General features: G+C 46.7%; 2 protein-coding genes across 3 annotated transcripts in view; both read right to left on the bottom strand.

Annotated features, from left to right (window-relative positions):
• The window catches only part of PANK4 (pantothenate kinase 4), a 42,402-nt gene extending 29,287 nt beyond the window's left edge, over positions 1 to 13,115 (bottom strand). For both annotated transcript variants that reach the window (XR_003852837.1, XM_029578382.1), the window contains exons 1-6: positions 12,977 to 13,115; positions 6,678 to 6,760; positions 5,248 to 5,456; positions 4,266 to 4,449; positions 1,564 to 1,656; positions 516 to 669 (exon numbers count right to left, since the gene is read on the bottom strand). Coding sequence is in view for 1 of the 2 variants with exons in the window: in XM_029578382.1 (XP_029434242.1) it covers positions 516 to 669; positions 1,564 to 1,656; positions 4,266 to 4,449; positions 5,248 to 5,456; positions 6,678 to 6,760; positions 12,977 to 13,094 (841 nt within the window). In the remaining variant the exon portion in view is untranslated. The remainder of the gene's footprint in view (positions 1 to 515; positions 670 to 1,563; positions 1,657 to 4,265; positions 4,450 to 5,247; positions 5,457 to 6,677; positions 6,761 to 12,976) is intronic.
• Positions 13,116 to 16,097: 2,982 nt separating this feature from the next.
• HES5 (hes family bHLH transcription factor 5) lies at positions 16,098 to 17,270 on the bottom strand. The gene is made up of 3 exons (XM_029578999.1): positions 17,217 to 17,270; positions 16,927 to 17,092; positions 16,098 to 16,812 (listed from the first exon to the last, which is right to left on the bottom strand). The coding sequence occupies exons 1-3, from the start codon at positions 17,268 to 17,270 to the stop codon at positions 16,583 to 16,585; spliced, it is 450 nt and encodes a 149-aa protein (XP_029434859.1). The 3' UTR covers positions 16,098 to 16,582.
• Positions 17,271 to 17,911: the final 641 nt, after the last annotated feature.

Below are 17,911 nucleotides of genomic sequence, written 5' to 3'. Positions count from 1 at the left end.
CAATGAGTGCACATGAGATGCGTGACCAGAAGGTTGGCAATGTTAGCCCTGGTTTTCAGGATATCTACAAGGGATAAGCAGCAGGCAGGTCCCCATAAATGTGTCACTGGCTGCCTGGGTCCTGAGGACTGGGCTGACAAATCTAGTTTTCAGAACATTCCCAATGAGTGCACATGAGATGCAGGACCAGAAGGTTGGCAATGTTAGCCCTGGTTTTCAGGATATCCACAAGGGATAAGCAGCAGGCAGGTCCCCATAAATGTGATGCAAAAGGTTTAAGCAACCGGCTTTGGTTCTGTTGGAAAAACCCAGACCTGCTGTGCGGCTCTCACGGAAAGCAGCTGCCTACCACCAGCCTCCCCTCCCAATACTCTTCTTGGTTAGAAGTCACGAGGAAACGGGACGGCCCACAAAGCCAGACTAACCTCGATTCCGATTGCGGGTGCCCTAAGCAAAGTGACTGTGCACGGCTGCGCTCGCAAGCCCTCCGCTCAAATCGTTTCTGGTCCCAGTACCTTTCTCTGCCGTGGCCGACTTGCCGAAGCTGCTGGCTATGAGGTTTCCGCTCAGTCCCAGCGTTTGGTAGGCCCCGCCGTAGATATCTTTCACCAGCATGTCCACGCTGGTGTGCTGACCCTTGGAGGCCAGCTGCAGCAACTCGTCAAACCTCTGGGGAAGAGACATCAGAATTTTTACACCTCAGGCACTTATCCAGAAAGAGGAACCCAGCACAAAAGGAGCTACTCAAGTCGGTGTCTGAACCTCCACAGAGACGGTTAAGGGTCAAACGCTATTCTCTGGGGTACGGCTCTCAAAATTCCTGTGCTGGACATCTCTTGAAGGGAAAAAAAAAAATGGCATGTTTCATCATCGCACGAGCATGGACGCCCCTCCCCGTGGTGCTACAGTTCCTTATGTGACCCATCAGGGAGCCCACTCTGTGAAGGACCCCCGGGGGGGGGAGGTCAGAGGGCAGCTGCGGGAGAGTCATTAGGAAGAGCCAGGAGTTCTGGAGAAGTCAGGGCTCTAGTGCTATAAGCCTCTTAAAGAGGTGATGAAGGACACTGGCTATAGAGCGCAGAAAACTGAAGTCGTTCATAGACAGAGCCGGCACGGCACAGAGGCACGTGGGGGAGGGGTCACCGCTTGACACAGTACAGACCTGAGAGGTTAATCTGGCTCTGGTTATTGTATCTATGGATCTGTAGTCCCGCTTTTTCTAGAGAAGTTGGGGCTGGAGGACGGGAGACCAGGGCTTTTCCAAACCTGTCTTAGGCCCCCTGACATCCGGCTGAATTGTCAGGATCTCCACAATCAATAAGCATAAGATAAAATTTCCATACACCGGACACCAAGCACATGCAAATGCATTCACTTTGGATATCCTGAGAACCCGACTGGCTTTCAGGATATCCTGAAATCTGCCCTAGAAGCAAGGGGGCAAAACCAGAACTGGATCTGCGGCTCAGAAGGAAATCCTGGGTGAAAACCAGAGCTGCAAAGCAAATGGGAGGAGGAGGAGGAGGAGGAATGGGAAGCCTGCGGCCCTTCTCCCACACTTACCTTCGTTTTTGTCAGCAAGGCCCCGAGACCCCAGAAGGTACCACCTCCGATAGAGCTCCCACCAATTCGTTCAAACTTGTCCTCCGTTTCCACCTATCAGTCCAAACCAACAAATATATATAAAGTGCATGTTATCAAACCGTTCAGGGTACACAACAGCTGCAAATGCTGCGGGAGAGGAATGCACAGCACTGAAGGAGCGCAAACAAACACAAAAGTCAGGGGGCTGTCTGTCTCCATCAGTTCTCCTTAAAAACAATAATAAAAACACACACTCGGGAAAAACGCAGGGGCTAATGGAAGTGGGATGCCCATAATCTTTCTAAGCTCAGAACCCGCCCTCAGACCGCAGAACCTGAAAACGGTAAAATCTCCCACGTCTGTAACCCCACCAAGAAGGGGCGCGTTCAGTCAGGAGGGACAGGGGGGGTGTAACAGGACAAACTTCCGTGAGGTCCGGAAAGGAGGAGAACGGCGACCCCATGCTCTGTACCAACAGCAGAAGTGCAGTCTGTGGGAGTCTTCTGCCTCTGCTCTCCGAGAACTTGTACCCGGTTGTATAAAATGAAGCAGAAAACCCTGATTATAGCAAGTTGTACATTTGGTTTTATAGACTTATCCTGTACCGCTGGATTCACAGAGGTCCTCACCCAAAAAATCCATGTGTGTGGGGAGGGAAGGGGGGGGCGGGATTTGGGTTTTCACCCATATAAATCCAGCCCTTTAAAAAGAAATATCCCTTTGTACAGGTCACTTTGCACAAAATTCTGGACAAAAAGAAGGCGGGGCTGGAGCTAAGGCAAGGACAAGCTAACACTTTCTGTTTTTAGGTATCCAGATAGTAACACAGTAACGATGGCAGAAAAGGACCAAATGGTCCATCCAGTCTGCCCAGCCAGCTTCTCTCGGTAATATCCACGCCGCTGTGTAAGTCACCCCCAGGTTTCTCTTAAGGGTAGGTTGTGCAGTTACCCCCAATACCTATGATAAGGGTAGGAATATTTACAATCAAAAACCAAGCAACTGTCAAACCCCCCCCCCCCCCCCCAAAAAAAAAAAATCCTGAAAATCCCATACCGCGCACCATCCAGCTAAACCTGTACGGACAAGATCGGTTCACAAATAGCTGAGTTATCTGAATAATTTTATCTGGATATTCAGCAGAATACGACATTTAATGACTGTAAAGAACATAAGATTGCCATCCTGAGTCAGATTAAAGGTCCATCAAGCCCAATATCCTGTTTCAGGTCACAAGTACTTGGCAGGATCCCAGAAGGTCAATAGAGTCCATGCTGCTAACACCCAGGGATAAGTGGAGGCGTGATCAGATTTGCAGATGACACACAATTATTCAAAGTTGTTAAATCACAAGAGGATTGTGAGAAATTGCAAGAGGACCTTACAGACCTGGGAATCCAAATGGCAGATGGCATTTAATGTGGACAAGTGCAAAGTGATGTACTAAGGGAAGAGTAACAAATTATAGTTATTACACAATGCAAGGTTTCATATTAGGAGTCACTGCTCAGGAAAAGGATCGAGGCGTCATCATTGATAATACATTGAAATCTGCTCAGTGTGCAGCAGCAGCCAAGAAAGCAAACAGAATGCATGGGATTATTAGGAAAGGAATAGAGAATAAAACAGAGAATATCATAATGCCTCTGTTTCACTCCATGGTGCGACCTCATCTTGAGTACTATGGGCAGTTCTGGTCACCACATCTCAAGAAAGATAGAGCAGAATTAGAAAAGGTACAGAGAAGGGCAACCAAAATGATAAAGGGATGGAACAGCTCCCCTATGAGGAAAGACTAAAGAGGTTAGGGCTGTTCAGCTTGGAGAAGAAACGGCTGAGGGGGGATATGATAGAGGTCTATAAAATAATGTGTGGAATAAACATTAATCAGTTATTTACTCTTTCAAAAAGAGTACAAAAGACCAGGGGGGACACAATTAAGTTACTAAGTTGTAGATTTAAAACTAATAAGAGAAAATGTTTTTTTACTCAACGCATAATTAAGCTCTGGAATTTGTTGCCAGAGGATGTGGTGAAAGCTGTTAGTATAGCTGCGTTAAAAAAGTTTTGACAAGTTCCTGGAAGAAAAGTCCATTAACAATTATTAAGCTAGAGTTGCGGAAATCTACTGCTTATTCTTGGGATAAGCAGCTTGGGATCCTGCCAGGCCCTTGTGGCCTAGCTTGGCCACTGTTGGAAACAGGATGCTGGGCTTGATGGACCCTTGGTCTCACCCAGTATAGCAAGTCTTCTGTACTCATGAGTTCCCCAAATCCACCTTCATGGTTTATGGACTTTTCTTCCAGAAAAGTGTCTAAACCTTTTTTAAACCCAACTACACTAACTGGATAACTTACTGGCAAGTCAAGTTTTGTTTTTTAATATGGGGGACACAGTGAATACAGTGCTGTGATTTGTGACTATGATTGGGTCCTAAGACCAGATCAGGACATCTTAGGCCACCTGACATGTCCAGGTGTCCCTACCTACTTCCTCCCTCAGCTTTACCCCCCTTTCCGTATGTCCCACACATGGTTTGGGGTGTCTTCACCTCTGCTGGTGGCTATCCCAGGTGTCCATTCCCCTGGCAGTACAGAAATAGTTTTTCTCATTTCCTCTCAGCCTTCCTCTCTCCACCCCCCATCACCTGCACTGGGTACTGCCTGATCTTGCCCACCTACCTTCACAATCGACACTCCTGAGCCAATGTTCACCAGTAAGTAGGGGAAGATGTTGGGGTGCGTCGTCTGGAAGCGGAACTCGGGATCCGCGTGCTTCACGTACACAAAGGCTTCATGGGGGATGTTCTTCAGCACGAAGTTGCAGCCTTTGATTAGGCAGACCATTTCATCTTCCTTATCGACCCTAGAAGGAAAGAGCACAGGCACAAATCCTGCTGAACTCCGCGGCTCTTACCGTACGCGGCCAGAGTAATCTGGGCCGGACTGAAATCGTGCATAGCCCTGGGCACTTCTGCAGAGCAGATGGCTCTCCCTCCCCCATACCGCGTGACTGCCGGGATATTCGCCAGGGCCTGCGATATCACCTTGAGGAATTAAGTTTCAGCTGCAGGGCACAGGGCACACTGTGGGGTTATTTCTCATATCAGAGCACAATTCAAGGCAAGCGGCTCCTAATCACAGACTATTACTGTTTAACACAAGCCACGAGCACATTCTTCCTTTACACAAGGATTAAAAAAATCAAATGCTGCTTGATAAAGCTCAGAGAGCATCTTGGCACGGGCACAGAAGCACCGACCTTGGATGTAGTTTTACCAAACTCCATGTTCCGACATAACCGCAATAATACCTCGCAGGAGCAGAATCTGACCGAGTGAGGACCTGCGCATTACAGGTGCAGACGCCGGAGGAGACAGGCCGTGCGCCGCCCTTCATCCAGGGCTACATATCCCAGGCAGCAATGGGAAGGAGCAGCACTTGTTAACACGACACGGCAGAAACCGTTGCACAGCGTGTGCCAGCCACCCATTTACTCCATGTACCGCAATACTGCAGACCCTGTTCACTGTCCGACTGTACCCCCGTGCTTTCTGACAGCGAAGGACCCTCCATGCTGCCCCACATCCTCCAAAAACCACAGTTTGCTCTAGTGAACCCCCCCCCCCCCAGAGGTAGAGCCTGCAGTTAGGACCCGACTCACCTCAGCCCCAGCTTCTTCTCAATCAGGTCTTTGAACTTGTAGGCCCCACCGCCCGTGGCTTTGATGACTTTGGTTTCCGTGTTGACGAGGTGGTCTTTGATGAAATCCAGGCAGGTCTCGATGTAGGCGTTCTCAAACTTGATGAAGTGGAGCCGGGCCATGATCTCCTCCTGCACGGAGATTTCGTACAAGGGCTCGTGCTCCGCATCCTGCAGGGAAGCCAGACGGACGCTCTGGTCACGAGGCCGCAGTGAGGCGCAGAGGTGGAAAGCCAGGCCCAGGAATAGACAGGAAGAGGGAAGGAGAAGAAACACAAGAAAGAGGGTGGAAACCCCCCCCCCCACACACACACACACACAGACTCACACAAAAAAATAAATAAATCTAAAAGCTTCAACTATTCTCCTCTCCCCCCAAAGAAAAAAACAAAAAGGTAATTAGAAAACCAGACAACAATCCAAGCAAATTTTCTGCATATGCAAGTTTTCTAAATCTTTTCCTCCCCTACACATGGCAGGCATGGTCCAGTGTGCCCAGACACCCCTCATGCACCAGCATTATGAAGCGGCGAGGGGTGCTCCCCAGGACTGCGGCGTGCATCAAGGTCGAATCGCCCAGGGTGTGCAAATGAGCCCAGCTCTCAGGCTGCATGGTGCAAACAGATCGAGGGGACTCAGAAGGTAACCCATACTGCTAGCGGCTCTTAAAAGAGGAGATGGGCTTTGAAATGAAGAGCAGACTCCGGGTTTGCTGCACGCATCCCGTTATATTTCCACCCTCCCTGCACGTGTATCAAGCAGTCGCTGCCGCGGCGGGCATCTTTCCTAGAGGTTCGCTGGGGCACGGGAGCACTGCTGAGGGGAGAAGAACGGGGCCTACTCATGGCGCACATCGGGATCAATCAGATCCCGATCCCGATATTTAGGGGCAGGCAAGATGGGCCATGCGGCTAATTAACAAGGCTCTTTAAAAAAAAAAAAAAACAACTTTACCCGTTTAAATATTCTCAGGAGCAAAAATTAAAGTAACAAAAAGAAGAAGGGAAATGGAAGGATTTTAGGGGCTTTGTGGGCTTCAAGTAACAATAGGAGCTGTCAGCAGTCTCCATTTTATTTTCAATCACAGGCACAGCCGGTCCTGGTTTTACCCCATTGCATGCAGGGAGCCGTAGTTCTGCTACTTTTCCCAAAAGGAGACTCGGCGTACAAGTCCTGTGCAGTCAAACGAGGATCAGTAAACCGGTCAAAATCGGTGACTTGAGTGCAAACTAGAGTATTGGGAGAACTGGAAAATTCCCAGCAAAGGAAATCAGAGCGAGCTCTGTGGAAGAGAGCGTCTTCTGTTTGTGTCGCTCTGCGTGTGACCAAAATACCAGGCCAGTAACAGCACTTACAGCCAGAGCCATCTCGCTGCCACGCGGCAGGTCTTACCTTCCCCGAGTGATCGAAAGATCGCACTTTCGCTACTTTATGCTGCAGAGTTGAATAGTAAGCCAGCTTGGTGAGCGATCCGCCTGTCAGTGAGAAGGTGGGGGGGGGGGGAGAGACAAGAAGAAGCAGAAGTCAGTGACGGTCACCTGGAGCAGCCCTGCTGTCAAAATCGTTCTGACCAGTGCTCGCAGCTACAAAAAAAAAACAAAACCCCAAGAGGCTGCCACCCACCGGTGCTTTCTGATTATTTAAATCCCATTCTGAAGTCAGATTTTTTTCTCTCCATAGCTCCTAGTTTTCTCGTTCCTGCCACTCTAGACCAAGGTATGTCAGGATGCTGCCGTGTACAAAAAAGGTTTGGATAAGTTCTTGGAGGAGAAGTCCATTAATGGCTATTAATCAAGTTTACTTAGGGAATAGCCACTGCTATTAATTGCATCAGTAGCATGGGATCTTCTTGGTGTTTGGGTAATTGCCAGGTTCTTGTGGCCTGGTTTTGGCCTCTGTTGGAAACAGGATGCTGGGCTTGATGGACCCTTGGTCTGACCTAGCATGGCAATTTCTTATGTTCTTAATACCCATCACTCCCTCCATGCCCCCTGAGCCCGGATCCATCCAGGGCAAACAGATAGGTTCAATAATTGATCTCTGGGTATAAGCAAAAGTTTAAAAGAATCGCTCATGGAGCGTGATCATGACAAACTATATTGAATAACTTATCTCAAGCGATCGTTAAAAAAGAATTTGCTAAGTGTTAAAACCCCTATTAACCCAAGCGCACTTTCGAACTGTTCTTCAAGCACTTATATTCGCTAGCACAGACTATTGTAACACACTTTTGCTGGGATTACCATATACAACACTAAGACCACTACAAATCTTACAGAACTCTGCAGCCAGAATACTAACCGGAAAAAGCAGAAGGGATCACATCACTCAAACACTCGCCGCCAATTGAACAAAGAGTGCAATTGAAAACACTATGCACAATCCACAAACTAATCAATGAAGAAAATACAGACTGGCTAAACAGTGCACTAGGACTACATGTCCCCCAGAGAAATCTCAGATCAGCCAATAAAGCTCTACTAACCATCCCCTCTGTAAAGACAGCAAAACTGACGCAAGTAAGGGAGAGAGCACTATCCCTAGCCGGTCCAATATTATGGAACACAATGCCACTCGAAATAAGACTAATGAGAGATTTAAAACGCTTCAAAAAAAGTTTAAAAACATGGCTCTTCAAAAAAGCTTTTCACAGTGAGAGTGGGGAGTAAGGAATACTAACGGACAAGAAAGAGAACTCCGGCACACAGTAAAAAAAAGTCACCAAATAGCAGATATCCCTCCGTTATTATTTTTTCTCATGCCTAAAGATTAATTTAAGTGAGTACAGTATCTCTCATATATGGATATTCTATTAGTCATATAAATGGAATTTCCAATGCACGATCCAGATAGCGTATATTATTTGAATCACGTAACCGAAAATGTATTGGCACCTACTAGCTAATTTATAATCCAGACCAGACTTATGTGCCTATCTGTAAACCGCTGTGATGGTACACCACTAAACGACGGTATAGAAACTTTTTTAAATAAATAAATAGCTTTGGACTATTTATTTTAATCAAAGAAACCCAGAAGTAAGAACAAATGTACGAAACAAGCAATCGGATATTTTGAACACTGCTTGAACCGAGCAGGTAGCTACCCTCGTAACTAAGCTCTTACTGAGATAATACCTTAGTTTGCCACAAACATACACAAAAAAAATAAATAAAACAGCAATAAATTGTGTCTATGTGTTAAAACGACCCAGGATATGCCAAGTATCTGTCCTGTAAAACCACCGCAGTTTGGGCCTGAATGGGGAAAATGCTTAGTAACTAGGCCCTGTTACTTTCAAGCAGGGGGCTCGTCAAGTTTAAAAAAAAAATCTGTTCAATCTGAATAGCAGACTGAAGATGGACAGTCACCCCTTCATGAACGTCAAAGCATGTTCAATGAGATCCACGCCCTACCCACAAAGCATCCTGGGATCTGTAGTTCTCCTCTTCCTAATAAGCCGATGTATGTGCCAGGCGTTCCATCTGCATCTGGATGTCAGATTTAACAATCGCTCTCACCTTTCCAAACCCAGGCTCAATCCCTGCCCCAGAAAGCTAAGGGCCCGATTGCCCAAGGCTTCCTCCCGTGCTGTGCCTATGGGGAAAAATGCTTAGGGAATGAGGTCTGAGGAGACTTGCTGGAGGTCACGCGGACACTGGGTAGGAGATCTGAACCCCGACATGCCTGGGATTACAAAGTACTGCCCATTCCCCACTGCCACAGAGAACAGCAGCAGGTCCCCATCTTAGCGAGGCGTTATTGCAGCCTCAGGAAGAAAGCTTTCTGCAGCATTTCCTAGGCAAGCCAGCTCGGCGGGGAGAGATTACGAGCAAAGGGGTGACGTGGGGAGAGTTGATAAGGAGGAAGATCAGAGTGCCTAAGGTCAGCAAAGCTGGGAGGAGCAGCATCGGCAAAGAAAATATTACCCAACAAGCAGAAAGCTTCAGGATTGCCTTTCACATTCTTTCAAGTTTCTGAAAGCTCCTTCCGGTGGCAGAGCAATGATCACTTGGGCCCCGCTATAAATTTCATTTTCTGTCCCCCCAATCCTAATCCCAACTGCCTGCTGCCAGGCTCCTTCCCTACCTGCACTCTGCCCACTGCTTTCACCCCATGCCCCTACCTAGTCCCCTCTCCTCTCCCGTCCCTCAGAGCTCTCCTCTCCGCCCCTTGCTCTTAGCTGGCTGCAGGCCTCTTTAGGAAATTCAGCCATCAATCAAACATTTTAGGAACCGGGGACAATGATTACTCTGTATTATTGCTTGCTTTGGCTCTTTTACCTTGTGTATATATATCTTAGCTTTTTCTGCTTTAGCTCATTTTCTTGAGGGGTAGGGGCATTTCTTTACTTCCTTCTCCCAGCCTCCTCCCTTTCTCCTCATGCGTTCCCCCATCCCCACTAACTACATCTGACAGTTTAGCAAGGTTCACCCCGGGCCACAGATGCAACCCCCCCTCCCCCCCAGCAGCACGCAGGTTGCGCCAGCAACGTTCAGGCCACACCCTGCTAATATTAATGTCCTGCAATATTAGTGCAACCTGCACTCCCTACCTTCTACAGAGCTGCAGCATCTCTCTGGTTCTACCACACTACACATACATGTGCGCTTCAAATAACACACGGGACACTTCAGTTGAGGCCAACCATCTTGTTCATTTTTACACAAAACGTGATGCTACACTAGCTTGCCAGCAAGTCACATTCTGAACTGCCAGGGCACCGTGAGGTGGCAAATAGTCCTGGTGCTATTCACCATCCAACTGAGGCATTCTGCTCCTATTTCACCATCAGTGAACTAGTATATAACCCTGGTACTCACTGCAAGCACAGAATAAGGAGGGAATCGGATAAATTTGCTAGCATAACCTCCCTGGAACTTATAAGTGCTCTACAGGGAGAGGGATCCCCTAGGCCTGAATGCTGATGAACACTCCTTCCAATTTACGAGCTCTCTAGAAAGACTCTCAAAAACTGGAGCGTGCTCAAAAGAAAAGAAAATCTCAAACCATAAGTAATCCCCACACTGAGGTGCTAGAATGAGCCATTTCAATAAGTAACCACGGGTTACACTAGCATTGCCTATTTTCAGTGGCAATCAGGACATGGCATGCTGATATCATCTCTTTGTTTTGGTTGTGCCTAACGTCCATTGGAACAGGTGGGTGCCCAGTCACAATCACTTGTCATTGATCGTCCAAGTCTCTGCTTTGGTTGGAGTTTCAATTCTCTGGAAATCCTCCAGAAAAAAAAAAAGAAAGAAAAGAAAATAGTGCTACCTTCACTTGTGTTTATTGCCTGGAAGTCTATTCTATGAGCTTAGAGACTGCTTTATCCTCCACCGATGGATTTGCGACGGCAATCTGATTTAAGCCTTAAGGACAGCTGAACCTACTGCTTATTGCCACAGACTCCCAGCTCTGGAGCATGAAAACAAAAAAAAAAAGAGAAACACAACCCTGTTGGCAGCTCTGTTATCTATCACTGTAACAAACAAGAGCCAACTAACAAATGCACCTTCTGTAAGTACGTAAAAAAAATATAAGCATTCACAAACTACTTCAAAATTGCTTGTTCCACAAGTGAAGAACATTATACCACCCATACGGGTAATGCCAAACTTATGCTTGTACGTGTTTAAATGGGTCACATTAATTATCAGTCCCAAGTGTAACATGCTTGAATATTTTCCACTTTCAAGCAATTAAAATAAATTATATTCCAGGCATCAAGGTTACTTCCCTTTCAGGCAGCTTTAATATGCTTATTCATAGGGCATCCAAAGACAAGGCCCGACACAGCACTTGATGGTTCTTCTCCAGTTACCTTGCAAAGCATCTATGTTTTTATGCAAAACTGAAAATCCAAACGTCCATTCCTTTACTATGTTAATCTAACTAAAGATATCACACCCAACAAGACACTGCAAACTTTCTGTACATTATCATTTAAGTGGCAGGTGGAGGATGTCATGAACAAGACTAAAAATTCTGGTCACCTGGGTTCAAATCCCATCTCTGCTATCCAGGTCCTACGTGACCTTGGACAAGTCTGTCTCAGTTCACCTAATTTGATTTGGGTAAAAATAATAAACATTCCTTTTTGTTCTGCAAACTTTAGAAGTGCACAAAACCATATACACAGGAAAAAAAACACACCCATACTACAAAGCCAAATATCCCGCCAAACAGGATTCTAAGTTTCCTCAAGAACTTGAACACCATCCCCAGTTTAATACTCAGGGTGGGCACAAGTTCTGACAATTTAAGGGGGGTGGGGGCATCGCTGGGGGACACGGCTTGCTCCCGTCATTAGGATGGAGGGAGAAGCAAACAGGCACATAATATTAAAGCAAGGTTGATAATGCATATCCAGCAGAAACGGACAACAAAGATTTATTTACAAATAACTGATGAACAAATGCCTTTCCCTAGTCGTAAAATAAACATCTCTTTCAAAACCCTTTGCTCTGTGGCCAGAGGACCTCAGCGCGTAGCTCAGCAGAGCGATTCCCCGTACTTTCCCAGAAAACAAGGGAGCACTTTATGACAGAGCCAGTTTTAGAGCCTGACAGAAAATGACAACAGATAAGGCCCCCAAATACCCAACAGGTCTGTCCAAGCCACGTCCTTTTGTAAATGACATAGTTGTCGTCCCCCCTCCATCTTCGGCTTTTCCCATTCACTTCGTGTGCTAATTTAGTCCCCTTTATGTGCGCTTTACAACTAAGATTTTGAAGAGAGAAATTCCCCTCCCCTCCTTTTGTTGAGGGGAACATATGGTGGCTGGGAAATTAGAGGGCAGGTAGAAAGCACCAGCTGGGTGTGCCTGACTTCATCTGGCTTAGAAGCCAGGCAAGGATGGGTTTGGTTGGCGCTGGTTTTGGTGATCGCCTGAGAATGACTAGGCTGATGGCATGGCATGGCAGGGAATGGATTGGGAGCCAGGCTGCGGGGTAACATGCAACCCTGGGTCCCTCCTTCATTCCTTCCTTCTCCTTCCCCAATTTTATTAGTCTCCGGTATCCCCACCAGAGGGCACTGGAGAGAAGAATCCTTCACCTTTAAAAGGGGCAGGGTGGCCTTCAGCCACTCCACCTGAACCTTGCCTAGAAAATAGACCCTCCCCCTCCCATGTTTTCTGAGCTCTTCCTGCAGTATGGGGAGAAATAGCCAGTCAGATGCTGGCAGGGGTTGCCCAGAGATTATTCTGAATCACATCCTGCAAATAACCTTGCCCTGCCCCCGGCATGCCGTCTGCTGGAGCTCTGGCCTGCCATTTACTACCAACAGCCTCGCTGCCTTTTTGGTTTCAAGTTGTTTACTCTCTCTCTTTGAGCCCCACACGCCCACCTTCCTCCTACTCCAGGCCCACCGGAAGCCACTGAGCACTCTGGGATTTGAGTCCCCGGCCCCAGCTCGGCCTGTCACCGCGCAGCGCCGTGGAACTACGAGTCCCGTCTGGCCGTGCGGCGCGAGGCAGGCCGGGAGCAGCGGTCCGCCAGCCCTTAGCCTCTCCGGGCGCGGGAGCGCCAGGGAGGCGGGACCAAAGACTACAATTCCCAGAGGCGCCCCGCGCTGGCTGGGCTCTCACAGCGAGGGAGCCGTTCGGCGAAGCGAGGGGGCTGCGGGCGCTCGGCCGCCGTCCAGCCCAGCCACGGTGCGGAAAGCACCGCCAGAGGTTTCCTCACCTATGTCAATGGCGAAGCGCTTGGCGTTTTCCAGGTTGCGGAAAATCTCGTCCGGCGGGAGGGTGATGCTTTTGTCCAGACTCTCGCCGCTCCTGCCGCTCAGCCCACACGCCGCCATCTTGGACTGTCCCTGGCACTGCCGAGTACTGCCCTCTAATGAGCATGCCGAAATATGCGCATGTATTAATTTTAATTAGCAGGGGCCTGCATGTATTATGTTAATGAGGTGCGAGTCTCTTCTCCCAGAGAAAACTGTAAGAGAGACATCTTCCTAGTTCTCTGGCAAAATCTCCCTGGAAAGTATTATAAAATGATCGTGTTAGATAACGAAATGGTAACAATATAGTTACAGTGCACTTCGGTACCAGCACCTCGTGTAGGGCCAGATATAATAAATTTTGAGCAAAAATTGTGATGCACTTTAGTGCACATTTTCTTTCCTTAGGTGCTGAAAAAATATTACACTCATGTATTAATCTAATGATATGCTAAGCCATCAGTGCTAACCTGAAACTCTGCACCAAAAAACATGCATAAAAACATAATTTGTACACACAAATCCTGTTTGCTATACAGAAAATATGATTTAAGCACACACAAGATGTCATCTGTGCAGAAAACCATTTTTCTGTGCTCAAAATCATTTTATGCAATGAAACCATGATTTATGCATAAATCCATAGTATAGGTGCAGCACCATAGACTAACACTGGTCAAACTTTACGCCACCTATGAGCAGAAGTTAAATTACAATTTTGCTCTTAACCCTAGCCAACTTAAAGCCACTCCTGGTTTGGCTTCTCTACATGCATGGAGATTTTCTAGTAAGCTAATCGGAGCTAAAATTCCAATCATGCAAAGGGGTAAAACCAGGACAGGATCAGCTTCTTTGCTTTAAACCTGCTAATGAGAGTTGCGCAGGCTTAACTTATGTATTACTAAAGCTTAATGATATCCATCCAGCTTCATATTTATTCTCTTGTCTGTTGCTAATATTCTTGCCTCCCTTACAGGAACCCTTCAGAAGTTTGTCACATGTATTGACCTACGACATCCGATGCCCACTACTGAATAGCAAGAAAATCTGCTGGAAAAAGTGCAGAATGTTTATGGGGGTTTTTCCTGGTCTCTCTCTTATTTTTAAGTTGATACTTATTTCTGTATATTCAAGTGTACCAATACAACAATTACAATATTGTATTTGTAAGTTAAAATTTAGGGTTATTTGGACTTGAGGCTTTTAATGTGACTACTGTGCAATGCATGTTCCTTTAAAGGCGAGGAACACAGATTCAAAAATGAGAGCTGGCAAAAATGAAATAAATCTCTCCTTGCCCAATATAAATATTTACTAATAACTGTGATTCAAAACATAAGGTGTGTTTGCTTTTATCAGGGAAAGATTGATGGTGGAGCACACCCAACAGTCACATGGTTGTTTGGAAAAAATAAAAACTGGAATTCTATCTTATTTCCTTCACCACCTTTGGATAGATTTTGGATGGTGGTTAATTCATATCTATTCCTTTGGTGGGGTGTGTATGTATGTATATATATATATATATATATATATATATATATATATATATATATATATATATATATGAATACAACCTAGAGTCAATAACAAGCAAAGAACTAAAGCATGTCCTATACCATGCACCCTGTAAAAGAATACAAATACAGGAGGCTATTTCACTGTGAATTATCTACCCACATCTTTAAGATGATGACTTGGGGTACTATGAAACTCTTGTGGTGTATATGTAAATGTATATTATTGCCTGTCACTGTAATTCAGAGCTTCTGTTTTATTTACATAATGTGAAACCAGTGTTAATGTAAATTGGATTGTAGAACCATCAGTACAGGAGTGAAACCAAGACCAAATATAGTTCAAGTTCATTTTATTTTCATTCTGTGAAATATATTCTGTCACCTGTATACTGGAGATTGGGTTCCAGTAGAGATTACATTATTAATACATCAAGAACATCTTCAGAGGATTTTCTCTGAGTGAACAATTGCAGTCCGCGTCCAGTTCAAACATGCACTTTGGTGCCTTTCACAAAAACACATCACAGATTCTTTTTCGTACAAGAAACAACACGAGCCTTTCTCCTATGAGGATACAAAATGGGTCATGCCCTTTACAAAAGGGGATAGTCTAACCTTTACTGCTGCCTGCAGCAAGTGTACATTGTGCTTTTTGCAAAGTCTGTGCAATATTGCGCCGTTACCATGCTAGACAGGATACCAGCAGGAAGAGCTACTCTCATCCTAAGAGGATACAAAAAGTATTACTGGGCTGTAACATAGCAAAGTACATATACTTGGGCTTTTTATAAAATGCCACACCTTGCTTTAAGCAATAATGCACAGATCCTCCAATGCAGAGAAATGCTGCTGCACGATTGCAAACCTCACTTTTGGAGAGGTAACACGCCAGGAAGAAGTCTACTGCCAGGGATGTGGCACTCTATAAATCATTGTGTACACAGCACAGATCCAGAAACCATTAAGCATGTTAATAGGCATCAAATGTGGCTCCTTCCCCCCCCTCCAATAAGGAATCAAAATAGAGATATTACCTTTACAAAAGGTCTTAACAAGGCCCACTTGCTGAGCTTGTAGGAATCCTACAACAGAAAGCTCGGGCTGCTACTTTCGTCCTATGAGGATACTACACAAGGCAATGCCTTTATAAAAGGCGATATTGTATCACTGCAAACATTTTTGCTACATATAATTTGCTCAGGCAATAAACACTGATACTTTCGTCCCACATATCAGGATACCAAAGAGAGCGGCTGCCTCTGTAAAAGGCCTGTTTAACACAGCAGGAAGCATTTCTGGAAGTCCGGTGGTAATGCTTGTTTGTGAGACTCGTGGAAAGAAAGGGCTGGGCCTGGCTCAGTGAGCTCCGTGCCCTGCTAGTTCCCGGGATGGGTCGGGGGGGGGGGGATACTGAGTAGGCAGCGTTTACAGCCCCTGGAGGGGGAGGGAGTCATGGTTATTGCCTATGGGTGACACCTAGTGGTCGGATTCGGGGCCCATGATTACAGGGCTCCAGCCCAGGACCATCACTGGGTTAAACACAACTTGGGGGGGGGGGGAGAGGGGGAGAACCCCCCAGGTAGCTGTGAATGAAGGCTGAAGAGGCCGGGTCCCAGCCCTGACTCCGAATGAGCTGGAAGCCCAAAGAAGCAGGAGGAAACTGCCGGAGGCTGGGATATGGACCTCAAGCGGTGATCTAGTGAGCTGATGTTCCCTGGGTGAGAGACGGGATCTTTTAAAGACATTACTTACACTAACAAGCAGTAACAGCAGAAAAACCTCCTAAGAGGTTGTATTTAAATATTCTTTAGTGTGTCTTCTCTGAAGATAGTGTAATAGTCATCCTAAAGAATAGGGGGGTACTCTGTAAGCAATGTCACCTGCTGCGCTCTCCTCCCGGGGCGGAGGCTTTTTCATCCAAGGGCACTACACAGATGGAAAACCATGCTCCCTTACACACACAGGAGCGAAAGGGCTCCCAGAAGGAGTCCTTGCTGTCCTCTGGACTTTAGGAACTTTTCTTGCAAGATGGTGTGCCCTGCATCTCGTTTACCAAGGCCTCCAGAGCTTGCCGGCCGTGCTGGTCTTCAGAGCTGTCTGTTGGGCAGGAATCGGGCAAGCCGTGGCACGTTCGGCGACCGCCGGACGAGGTCCCTGCACGTGGCTCAGCAGTCTGCCCTGTGCTTCTGCGCTTGCTGAGTGCATGGACAGGAACCGGAGAGCTTCCTGCAGACACCAGGAGAAGCCTTTGTGGTAATCCTGCTGCTGGAAGGCCGAGGCTGGAGAGTGACAAAAACAGAAGACCCGATTAGATAACATTGTTTTAGAGCTGGTTCAAACTATGATCCTTCAGAAATAAACTATTGGGAAAGGGAGTAATCCCAAATACCTACTTCTGTGCAGCTGCAGGTAGGTGACGGCCATCTCCAGGATGTCGGCTTTCTCCAGCTTGGCGTTAGGCTGCTGGCCCTGCAACTCTCTCTCCAGTAAGAGCTTCAGCTGCTCAATGCTGCTGTTGATGCGGTCTCGGCGCATCTTCTCCACCACAGGCTTCCTCAGCTGCAAATAATAAACAGGAATGGTCAACAACTGAGCCAGTTACCTCTCCCTTTTACTCTCTTATGTGCACTGCAGTTCATAGGAATAGATCTACTCACTACATTTTACAGAACCAAATACTCACTTTATTTTTCTCTTTCGGCGAAAGGAGGTTCAGCGATGGGTTGGAAGGTGCCATTATCCTGATCATAAATATGTGAACGCTGATGTGCAGGAAAGAGCAAAGCGCTCCTCTATTTATACCCCAGAGCCTACGTACAAATGGCTGGGTCCTTCGCTTGTTGTAGTTTCCCACACTCGGGAGTCCAATAGATGCATTTAAAAGGACAAAAGCCAAGGCATCTATTACAGCATGGTAAATTGACTGTCAGTTGCCTGAGGATAATATCCCCTTTCCCAGAGGAGCAGGTGGAGAGTGTGTAACACAATAGACACTTGCCTGCGAGAGCCCCGCCGGAACGTGGGAAAGCATCTCTCATCATCATAAACTTGGGCCCTGATGTGGGGAAGCCGTTCACGCCCCCAATGTGACGCTTCCTTGTGTGGAGCAGCACCGCCATGAACCGCACGTCAGATTGAGAAATTGGAGACGCAAGCAGAAAATCATTTCCATTTGTTAGTGGTTGCATGAGTGGAGTTTTGCAGGCACCTGTATAATATAATATAATTCGGTACATTTGTATGTAGTGCTGTCAGTAACTGATGTAGTTACAAGGGCCCTGCCCAAGAATTGCAGAATCCTGTATAGCATGAGGAAGAGGAACTATTGGCTTTGTAAAAGCTAAATAAAGTGGGATGGAGGTGGGATTGGAACCTGAA

The sequence above is a fragment of the Rhinatrema bivittatum genome, chromosome 15 (genome assembly GCF_901001135.1).
Source record: "Rhinatrema bivittatum chromosome 15, aRhiBiv1.1, whole genome shotgun sequence".
Lineage (NCBI taxonomy): Eukaryota > Metazoa > Chordata > Amphibia > Gymnophiona > Rhinatrematidae > Rhinatrema > Rhinatrema bivittatum.
Note: the sequence above shows the minus strand (reverse complement) of the source record. Positions and strands in the feature narration are given on the sequence as shown.

Excerpts from the sequence above, each read along its gene's own strand:
- HES5 (XM_029578999.1), bottom strand. The coding sequence starts at position 17,270 with ATGGCACCTTCCAACCCATCGCTGAACCTCCTTTCGCCGAAAGAGAAA. Across the intron at positions 17,093-17,216 it reads CGCCGAAAGAGAAAAATAAA|CTGAGGAAGCCTGTGGTGGA; the intron begins GTGAGTATTTGG and ends TATTATTTGCAG. Across the intron at positions 16,813-16,926 it reads CTACCTGCAGCTGCACAGAA|CCTCGGCCTTCCAGCAGCAG; the intron begins GTAGGTATTTGG and ends GTCACTCTCCAG.